This window comes from Artemia sp. Qi Xiang Cuo, chromosome 13 (genome assembly GCF_049724085.1).
Source record: "Artemia sp. Qi Xiang Cuo chromosome 13, ASM4972408v1, whole genome shotgun sequence".
Classification (NCBI taxonomy): Eukaryota; Metazoa; Arthropoda; class Branchiopoda; order Anostraca; family Artemiidae; genus Artemia; species Artemia sp. Qi Xiang Cuo.
The window spans coordinates 68,291,649-68,303,520 of NC_142806.1; the positions used below are offsets into that span (position 1 = coordinate 68,291,649).

The following is an 11,872-nucleotide window of genomic DNA, read 5'->3' on the forward strand; positions in this document are numbered from 1 at the left end:
TGAACTCTACGTATTTTATGCTCACCAACTTGAAGCTCCTGACATGAAATTTTTTTAGTAGCACATTTTGAATGACCAAAAACCATAAATTCAGTCTTCTTAATATTCGGTACTAAATAATTAGAAACAAACCATCGATTAACTGAACTCACAGTGTTAAACAGATTTTGAATCAATGTAGATGAATCCTTCGCTTTAACAGAAACAGATGTGTCATCTGCAAATAAAATTGCAAGACCATTATTTCCCTGCAAACATCGTGGGAGATCATTAATATACATCAAAAATAAAAGCGGACCTAATACCGATCCTTGTGGGACACCAATATCTTCAAGATCATTTAAACTAGACAAATGTCCATCAACATCTACCACGATTTTACGTCCATAAAGGTATGATCTTATTATATCTAGTCCTTTCCCTCTTATACCGGAATTTTCCATTTTATCAAAAAGAATTTCATGGTTTAAAGTGTCAAATGCTTTTTTAACATCATAAAAAAAAGTAGATACATGATAATTACTATCTAAGCAGTCATTTATTTCTAATACAAGAGCTGCAACTGCTTGTTCCGTCGAATGGCCTGCCCTAACTCCAAACTGATGTTTGTTAAAAAAATTTATTTTATCTAGATAATTAGTAATCCTTCCTTTTAAATTTTTTTCCAATACTTTAGACAATGGTGATAAAATTGCAATAGGACGATAATTATTTGTATCAGATTTATCTCCTTTTTTATGCAATGGTATTACACGTGCAATTTTCCATCTTTTAGGAAATGTACCTGAGAAAATACATAAATTTAAAATATGAAGCAATGGTTCAAAAATTGCACCTGCAATATTTTTTAGCAAATTAGTTGAAAGTTCATCATATCCCAATGAATTACCATTTTTTAAATTCTTAATGACCTTTCGAAATTCTGCAAAAGTAACCGGGGCCATAAATATCCTCGTATCTTCAGTGGGCGGTAGATATTTTTTATGCGACCTTGGGGAAGAAAGGTCAACTTCTCCTGAAACAACAGATGATCCAAAGCAAATTTTTCACGAAAATATTGAAATTCAGAAAATTTTATTCAAGAATATGGCTTTAAATAGAGACACGGATGTATTCTGTTGAACTCTATTTACGATAATTAATGAAAGTCAGCAGAGTCAAGTTCAATTCACCCAAAGTGATTAACCTCTGTCTTAAACCCGGTCCCTAGAATTAAAGAGACCTTATCGAATAAAATAAAATGGTCTGGAAAATCAATTTTCCGAAAGGGCTGAAGGGAAATCTTCAGGTTTAGAATTTTGCTTTAAAGCCGGATAGAATCTTTATTGTGTAGTAATCTCATTTCCAAATTTTGGTTAGTACCTCCCACATATGAGCTTTCACAATTACATGGGATCTGGTAGACCCCACTTTGCTGTTCCAATGAAGTTAGATCTTTTCCAGAATTTAGAAAACTACCCAAAGTATTACTACTCTTTAAAGCTACCTTTAGACCATTACTCTGTAAAATTTTTTTAAGTTTTTCACTTAGTCCGGGTAAGGAACAAAAAAACATCCTTCTCCCAAGTTGTCTCTAAGACTTCCTTAGAAATCTTTAGAAACTTTTTTCTTATTTTTGAAAAAGTCTGGCTAATTAGCCACTCTGGATTAAAAAAAAATTATTCGGAGAACAAGTACCAACGATCCAGTCAGTCAAAGAAATGACCAAACCAATTTTTACTTGGCGAGCATGACCGGAGCTAAGCGACAAAAATCTATTCTTGTTATTAGTTGGTTTTCTGTAAATTTTAAAATCCAGACTATTTTCATTTGTTTTTAAAGAAGAATATCAAGAATAGGAAGTTTCCCATCCTCTTCTAATCCAACAATAAACTTTAAATCACCCATCACCCAAACAATTAAGGGGCTCCAAAAATCCCTTTAATTCCTCGTCTCCATAATTCCATACTGAAATCATGTCATCCATATACCGGCCCCAAAAATTTAATTTAAGATAAATTATCGTCGTAATTATATATGACATCGGACAGTTAACACTGTTTACCTAGTGTCAGAAATTACACTGACTTCGCTGTGCAATTCCAAACAAAAGGTGTATGTCGCGCTGACCAGTAGCGTCATCTACCACAACAAAGCATGTCTTAATTCAGTTGCATAAACGAATGACTTACCTTAGCAGTTTAAATGGGAAGTCTTTTAGCATTCACCCTACAGTCCAGACTTAACCTCTATTGACCTTCATTTGTTCCCAAAGTTGAAAGAATGTTTGTTGGAAACTGTCATGAGAATGATGAAGAACTTTAGAAGCTATCAATGATTGTTTCAACAGCTTTGGTGGGTATGTATGCACAAGGCATAGAAAAAGTTATGTAACGGTACGACGAGCGATAATTTTTAACGGCGATTAGGGAGAAAAGTAACCTAGGTGTTAAATAGTATGTCAATAAATTTTCATTTTTTAACAGTTATAAAAGGTTTTTTTTATACAAGAGCGTTCTTTTTTCCGAATTCTTATTTTTCCTTTTCTATATATTTATTTATCATGTGAGTTTCTGCTGACATACTTACCTCATTAAGTCTCCTGCCGATGGGCCAGCGTAAAAAGGGACGATACTCACTACATCCAGGCTTGACAGTTTTGACGCAGTGTGGAGCGTAATTGGGAAGGACGTTCGTCGGGGCAAACAAAATAGTCATGGCTGTCTCTCCATTTGTCTCCCTCAAGGTCACTTCCATCTGTGGGCTAGAGGGTGGAAGTCGAGTGCTAATCTGTTCGTTAAGTTTAAGATGTGCCGTTTTATTTTGGGTAAAACTACTTTGGAACACCAACTTTGGTTAAGAAAAACAAAAACCCGCAACCTAGAAATGTTTGATCAAATCTTGACCTAAGATCTGACATAAGACGTAACAGGTGTTTATTTGCCATAAGCTTTAACAACAATAATAGCTATATTGCGCTAGTCCAAAATGCAGAATTAAGCTTTACATTAATTGAAATTATTAACAACAACACATGTGCACAAAAAAGATAAAAAATAAAATAAAATTTCTCTTATAAAATATATTACCTGCCTAATAAATAAAATATCTTAATAAATAGTAAATAAAATACCTCTTATAAGATCCTGCCTTCGTGGTTTTATTTCCTTCATGTAGGCTACTACATACCATTCAATCTTAGGCAGGACATTAATGTTAACTGTATGCTAACACAAATAATAATTATTATTATGTATTGCAAAACTGTCTTCATACAAAAAGAAAAAAGACGGATCACTGCAATATAAACTAGTGTTTACTATGTGTTTACTGTTATGGTTGTATACATTGTTCACTGTTAACACTATGTTTACTAGTTATAACTATGACAATGTAACAAGTGTAGAAGGAATCTTTTGGTTGTGTTTTTTTATAAATCTAGTTACAGCTGTCGTAGGATCTACTGTATAAAGATCATTGATGAGCTTTGAACTGCGGGTCCAAATTGGATACCTCAGAAGGTATTTTGTGAAAGGGAAAAAAGTAAAGAAGATTTTCCACTTTACCAACAATACTTACTAAGCGAACTTTTAGGTACTGTACAATGACAACCGTGCAAGTATAACCAAAGTAATAACATTTTATGTACTATTTAATTTAGTTGTAATTTTAATTATTCCAGAATAAGTTTATATTATTCTAAATTTAATTGTTATGGTGTGTTTTAATAAATCATTCCTCTAAAAAATCTGGTCCTGTGGAAAGTTCTAAAGCACCAAAGAGTAAAAATGGAATATGTCTGTTTGAATTAGCTAAATCGAAACTTGGGGAACCATAAACGCCTTAAAAATTGGTAATTCAATTTTAACGAAAAAAAGTTTCGTCTGTAGTTATGCAACTTGTGGTAGTGGCGAACGCCAGATTTCAAAACAGAAACCAAGGTGAAAAATTTGCAAAAAAATAAGCTCAACACCTATGATTTCAAACTGTTCAAGAGAGCTTCCCTTTGAAGTTGTATTCCTATTTAAGAATCAACAGATAGTTATTGTTACAAATTTCACGGACGAAAGGGATTTCAAGTTGAATTAGTTATTTTTGCTTGTTTATTTTCTCGGTGCAATGTGGCAACACTGACGAAAGTGCGGCACTCTCTCAAAAACTTAGATAAAAATTTGAAACAACCAAAAGATAAATATTAGAAAATTATAGCTCTCTGGTATTGATAGACCTAATTTGGGGCCAAGGGGCGAAAAAGGTACTTATTTTGTTGTCTTTGGTGCTGTGAAATGAATATATCTCAGAAGTTTTGGGGTCATTGGGTGTGATAATGAATAATCCGTCCAATATTTCCTTTAAAAAACCTGTAAAGCATGTGTCTCGTAATGTGAAGGTTTCGATGGCTTTGAGTGATCTCTTCCAAAGCTATTGTCTTATTAATTAGTATTGTATTTGCCATTCACAGTAAATGCAACCTATCTATGCTTTCCTGATTGTACGTCACTCACTTTAATTTTAGTAACAAAATACCTCTGAATAGTCCAGGGGTGGATCCAGGATTTTCTTTAGGGGGGGGGGCAAAATAGGTTTATCCTATAAACTTGCGATAGGAGCAAGTTTAATTTGTAAATTACACTACTTTAGACTACTTTAGGGGGAGGGCTCGCCCCCTGGATCCGCCACTGAAATAGCCCATCCTCATTGGAGATCCTGTCAAATGGCCCCTATGACCAACTTTTAATTATCCAGCCTTTGGGGCAGATCATTGAAGAAACGCCTTTGTCGTGTTTCACAAGCAATAGTTGTATTAAGTTTAGTTCAGTGGTTCTCTTATTACCAAGATACATCAAATGGTAACCCTTCCCCCTCTTTAAAAAACAACAACAAATAGGTAGATCTTGGGTTCATTTTTTTGTGAAACAATTGAGCATTTTGATTCATCTTCTTTATGGATTGTCTGCTTTTCTTCTTCTTTTTTTTTCTTTTCTAAAAATAAGCCCTGGTGTATATGATTTCTTTTGTACGAGTTATGGTAAGTTCAGTTACGTAGCTAATCTCTATGATAAGGTCGCCCGTAACAGAGATTAAATAATAATAATAATAAAAAAAAATCAACTTAAAGTAAGGAGCAACATTAAAACTTAAAACGAACAGAAATTATTTCGTATATGAGAGTGGTTGCCCTCTCCTCAATACTTCACTCTTTACGCTAAAGTCTGACTTTTTATTCCAATTATTTAGTTCTAAAAAACGTTGTAAATTTAAAATAGTTGAAAAGCGGCTAATTTTTGTGTCTAACTGAAAAAAATGTGGGGGTAAACATTTAATGAAAAATTAACTGTTTTTACTGACTAGTGTAGCGTCTGTATTTCTAGTTACCTGAGTGGAAATGTAAGAAATTTCCGAGGAATATCTGAATATTGATACTATCTACATTTGAATATTTTGACATTACTACATTTGGTTTTTGATGTCTTATATATTTGTATGGCGTCAGTTGGCCCCATCTCCCATATGACATCGCTAATTCGAAACAGCGATTGTTTACCCTAGTTCGTGCTTCCAGCTTCGAAAAAACACCATCATCCAGAATTTGGTTAATGAATTTTTTTTATTTTAGCTAAGCCAGTTATTCATGAGCCTCCAAGGCGAGTGATAGTACAACTGAAAAGTCCTTTGTTTATATCTGACTATTTATTCCCTGGCGAAACTGTGACAGAGTCATTACCATCAATTGGTGAACCTTTTGATTTATATTTAACTGAAGATGACGTAGATGATACTTATGAAAGACCAGCAGGTAAAATTTTATATTCTATTTTATTTTTTGACGTCATTAGATGACATCATTAAAATATCATCTACGTCAAGATAACGTAGATGATACTTATGAAAGACCAGCAGGTAAATTTTGTTAATTTATTTTTTTATCTATGTCAAGATGACGTCATTAAAATATTATCTACGTCAGGATGACGTAGATGATGTTTATGAAAGACCAGCAGGTAAAATTTAGTTTCTTTTTATCTGCGTCAAGATGACGTCATTAAAATATCATCTGCGTCAAGATGACATAATTATTAATGGATACTAATAGGTTTCCTTCACTTTACTTCCGAAAAGTTTGTTTTACCAGGAAATCAGAACTTGCATATGATTTTCCATTATTTCCCATTTGATAGTATTATTTTGTTAGCTAATTAGGGAGCAAGCACTCATTCCATGCTCATGAAAAGAAGAAAGTACAGAAATATTCGAAGGTTGCCACTCCTTGAGGGCCCTGGACACTAGTTATGTATGTTTTCCAAGAGAGAGACAGAGATAGATACTTTTATTTAACAAAAAAAAAGCACAAAATATTTTTGTTGCACCTGCTCATAACACCCCTAAGGACTTGTTGGCAGCAGGTATGAGTCTTCTATCCTAGAAATTCTAAAAAAATACTATTTTTTGTTATTCCACATGGTAATAATACTAAATCCACACATATACAACAACCATCCTATTTACATAAAACACATACATAAATTCTATTTTTTTGCAAGGAAAAATCTTTTGGCTGTGGCCTTGAAGGTTACCAGGTGACTTGCATTTCGTATCTCAAACTGTATTATATCCCATACGCAGGGAGCAAAATTTCTTATCACAAAAGAAGCTCTTGTCGTTTTTCTAAATTTATATACTAGATTAGATGCTCCTCCGGATATCATGACTATTGAGATCCCTATTAATGGAAAAAATATTTTCGAAAGAAGAGGGAAGTAAATTATTAAGATATTTATACGTGAAAACACTAACTTGATAATCTCTAGTTTTGAAATATCAACAAGTTAATTCTTAGTCTAACATTCATTAATATTTTGAGCAATGAATATTTTTGGTGACAACAGTTTAACAGCTCTACGTTGGATTTTTTTTTTTTTTTTTTTTTTTTTTTTTTTTTTTTTTTATATATATATATATAACATGACGCAAAATTACTTGCCCATATAGAGCAGCCATAGGAAATATACGGATAAAAAATAGCAACATAAAATAATTTAAGAATTTTCTTTGAAACTAAGTTTTTAACTCGGCGAAGCACACCCAGATATCTTGCCAATTTTGAACCTATAATATCAGAGTGTGTTTTTCATGATGGGTTTTTATCAATCATAAAACCCAAATACTTTGTTACCCTTACTCTTTCTATTTGATTATAATTTACTATTAGTTGTGAGTTAGATTCAATGCTAGATGTCTGAGAAAATAAAATGTAATTAGTTTTGGTGTAATTTAATGTGAAAAGATTAAAACCTGCCCACTCAATAAACTCGACCAATGCCTTTCTCATATTACCAAAAAGTAGATTAACCTATTGCGCGGCAACAAGTAAAAGAATATCATCTGCAAAAAGATTATACCAGCCTCTGGCAAATAGTACTTAATTTGATTAATATAGAATAAAAAATAAAATAAAAAAGGACATATTATAGAGACTGGAGGTACTCCGCATGTTATCCCATTAGCTACTGGAGTTAAACATCGGTTCACCACGACTTGCTTACGGTCACTCAAGTAAGATTTAAGCTACAAGTCGCTCTTTCCAGTCGCACCGATTTTTTCCAGTTCAGTTTATGATTTTTTATGGTCAATTGTGTCAAAACAATTGACCATAATCCTAGAAATAACTATATAGCCATATCTAGCCTGATGTTCTGGCTACTTCGAAAGTTGTCACTCCTTGAGGGTCCTGGATACTTGTTTTGTTTATTTTCTTAGAAATAACTATATAGCCTTAACTAGGCTAGTGTCCTGGCTACTTCGAAGGATGCCACTGCTTGAGGGTCCTGGATTTTAAATATATTGAACAAACAAAAAAAACAACCTGTTTTTCAAACTGAAAGTAAGGTCCAACATTAACATTTAAAACGAACAGAAATTATCCCATATGTGAGGGGGAATGCCCCCTTCAAAGTACTATAAAGATTTTTAGCACTTTATTAAAAGCATTTTATTCCAGTTTAATGGTCCTTATGGTTCAGAAATCTTTCTTATAAAATTGAGACAAAAAGTCAAACTTCACCATAAAGAGCACGGGATTAAGGAGGGGTCAGCCCCTTCATATACGAAATAATTTCTGTTTGTTTTAAGTTTTAATGTTGCTCCTTACTTTCAGTTGTTAGAACCTTAATTTTTTATTTAATTCCTCATTTTTTTTTCAGAAAATGGTGGAAAATCCGCCTCTCCGTTCCATGAGAAATCTCCCCCTCCCCAATGGAAAATGAACCTAACCTCACAAAACTTGATTTTGATTCAGAAAATCAAGTTGATTTTTGAATTAAGATTAGGTTACCCTCAAGGCATTACTAAGAGGAGATAGAGCCAATGCAGACAGTTTTAGTGAGAGGCACTGCTGGTCTAAGCCTTTTTCAGGACTGTATAAAAATAATGTCATTTTCATTTGTTGCTAAATAGTTTATCATCCATCCATCCATCTTAGGGCAGAACTAAGGTAGTTTAATTTGTTTGGCGTAAAATTCACCTCGGACAACTCCATCCTTGCTGAAAACTCCCCTCCAAAAATTTCACGCAGACACTTCCCTCTGGAAAAATCTCTGTACTTTCGTTTTAACAAAATTTGTTTTGTTTAATTTCTGATCTTTTTCAAATCATGCCCGAAATTAATGAAATCATGCATTATTATTTTTTTTACATTGAGTTGTGAAATATTTGTTTTACTAGCTTACTTCTCAATGCTTGTGCAACTATTTGCCGTTTGACGAACACGGCGCTTTTTTCTAGTGTTTTTAGGGTACGTGTGTGTTTGAAGATAGGTTTTATATATATATATATATATATATATACTTTTTTACACATGAGATATCATTTACCGGCATTTATTTCAAATTATGGGTACATGAACGGCTCAACAAGAAACTTTGTTAGAGTACAGGGGTGGATCTAGAGCAAAACCTTGGGGGAGGCCTAATGTGACAACGGCGCCAAAGAGAAAAATCTGGGGGGGGGGGCATTCTGACAAAGGTGCCAATGATTGACCAAATTGACAATTTTGTTCTAAAAAAAAGAAAAAAAAATAGGGAAACAGTACACCAGGAAAATCTTGGGGAGCCGTGGTTCCTCTCTCCCGTCCCCTGGATCTGCCAGTGTTAGAGTAAGGTACCAATATGCAGGTTAAGTAACATTGAAGGAGCTTAAACAATTGCAGCAAGCATTATCGCAAATACGGTATTTAAAATATTCCGTTTTTGTATAGAAATTCTTATATTTAAATTCTAATACTTAAGTTAGCAATAATCAAAATTCTCGAAGTGAAAAATCTTGAAAACAAAACCTTGGTCGAAAGGTTGCGTAAACAACGCCTCAATTGAATAAACTCGGACCTTTTCTGTTGACTCGGACTGTTTCATCTGTTTTTGTCATTTCGATTAATAAATTAGCTCGTTCAGTTATAGATAATTTCAGCTTTTCGAAATTCTCAGCGAATAGAACGAACTGTCTGGCTGGAGATGAATCGTACAACTGAGATAATCTATTTTTCTTGTCGATGAAATTGTGCAGAGACAAGCTTACAAGTATTCTACAAGATTATGTGTAATTGTAATAGATATATAATTATATGAGTAATATAATTTAACAAGTAAATGTAATAATTAATATAATAAGTATATATTTTATGATATAATTATAATACATATAGCTAATCATAATAAGCTAACACAAGCATTAAAATAGTGGTCTTTATTTTCATTCCTTCAGTATCATTTTAGTTTATAATTTACTGTTTCCAGGTAATTATTTCACTTTATTCCTTATCATCATTTACCCTGTTCCTTAGTTTTTCAGTTTTGACCAGCGAGTTTAAAGTTGTAATTTTTTTAAACTAATTTTTATTACATTAATTTTAATTTTTCTTAATATTACTTTTTCAGCTATGGAGGATTTCATGAGCCACTCTGTCAATGAAACTGTTGAACCAGAAGAAAATCCTGGACTACAGAGTTTATCGAATGCAACTCCCGTGCTTAGTCCTATATTGTTGCCACTTGGTGTGGCTGTAGCTTTTGTTGCAATTGCTATATCGTATATTTTGTTGCAACAGGACGAATCTTCGTAGTAAATAACCAAATGTATTTTAAGATAGTGTTGGTTCTAAGGTTCTTTCAAGGTGGAATTCCCCCCTGAGATTGGCGAGAAGAATCCCGCCCCCTGTAAAAGTTAAAATTTTCGGCCAACAATAAGCGAGTTTGTTTACCCCCCGCCCCTCCCCTCCCGCCTAGAGAAATGACCAAAACAGGCAATTCGTATGAAAATTGCACACCCCCAAACCTCAAATTGGGGATGTCCTTAAATCATAATTTCAGCTATTTCAAAGCCATTTTCAAGATATTTTGTGGATTTTTGCTTTGGGCTTGCCCCCTCCCCTTTGTAATCTCAAGGCTTCTCCCACTCCCCAAATTAGCTATCTGTAAAGATAAAAATGGGCATGAATATTATGCAGACCCTTTAAAAAAAAGTAATTCCACCATTTGGGAGATTTTTTTAGTGCAAAATAGACTAATGTTGGCCAACCATCTAGGGCCGAGCGAAAAGCATGTCGTCCCCGAATGGGGTGTGAGGATGTCATAAGGAAATATTTAAGGGGACCAGGAGCTTCTTGGGAGGTTGTAAAGAGGGTGGCTTTTAATAGATTGGGATGGATGAGGATTGTGCGTAGCTGTGTTGACCTCAGGTGGTTGGTGCTGCAGTGAGGTGTTAGTAGTAGTGTTTATATGCTTATCTCCATAAATGGTGAATTGTTTATAATTTTGTCTGGGTAACTATGTTTTAACTCAGGAATATATGACTTTAGAAAAATAAAATCAGGAATATATGTTGAAGAAAGAAGACCTGAGTAAGTTCTGAGCTAAAGAAACAAGAAGAAACTACGCTTGACCGTTTCCAGATAAACTCAGAAACATCGGTAAGAATAGAACCACCTTTCTTTAGCCCGAAAGCTAAAGAAACACGACGAAGATACAGGAAAAATTTCAGATTAACTTTTTTCCTTTCCAAAATTCAGGAAGGTATGCTGAAAAACGAAATTCTCAGTAAGATCTGAAGCTAAAGAAACATGACGAAGCTGTGCTAAATTACTTTTCAGATAAACTGAGGAACATATGTTAAAACATAAAAACCTGAGTAAGCTCAAAAGCTAATGAAACATGAAGATTATAAGTTTTTCACATCAACTTTTTTCCTTTAATAAACTTGGGAGCATCTGCTGAAACAAATAGGTCTGAGTATCTTCTGAAGCTAAAGAAATAAGAAGAAACTGCGCTAGATGGTCTTTAGAGAAATTCAAATAAAAAAAATTTCAGACAAACTCAGGAAATTATGGAGGAACCGAAACAGGAAAAATTTATTCTAGACTTTTTTCTAGATAAATGGCTCAGATAAACTTTGTTTATATACACCTATATGGGATAATAAAAGGATGTGAGTAAGCTAAAAATTTAAATAAATTTATAATGTAGATTATTTCGGAGCCCACACTGCCTTTCCATGACGATATAATAAAAGTTCAAAATAGGGATCAAATCCTTTTTAATAGACAGTGTATAGATACTGATGACAGTCACTGTATATTTGACCGAAATATCTGGTATTTTTGTGAATTTCTATACACTGTCTATTAAAAAGGATTTTATCCCTATTTTGAACTTTTATTTTATTAGAAGAAAATACACTAGACGTTTCTCAGACACACTTTTTGCAGAAACACTCAGGAACATATGTTAGAACAAACAGAACTGAGTAAGCTCAAAAGCTTAAAAAAAAATTAATGAAGATACATTGGAAGTTTTCTGGATAAATTGTTCAAGATTTAGTTGAGGATCGAAGTTATCTCCCCCTT

General features: G+C 33.5%; 1 protein-coding gene across 1 annotated transcript in view; it reads left to right on the forward strand.

Moving 5' to 3' along the window:
* LOC148945585 (protein odr-4 homolog) overlaps positions 1–11,025 on the forward strand; it is a 169,681-nt gene extending 158,656 nt beyond the window's left edge. Inside the window, exons 8-9 of the mRNA XM_089098849.1 lie at positions 5,597–5,776; positions 9,909–11,025. Coding sequence (XP_088954975.1) covers positions 5,597–5,776; positions 9,909–10,093 — 365 coding nt within the window. The 3' untranslated portion in view covers positions 10,094–11,025. The remainder of the gene's footprint in view (positions 1–5,596; positions 5,777–9,908) is intronic.
* Positions 11,026–11,872: the final 847 nt, after the last annotated feature.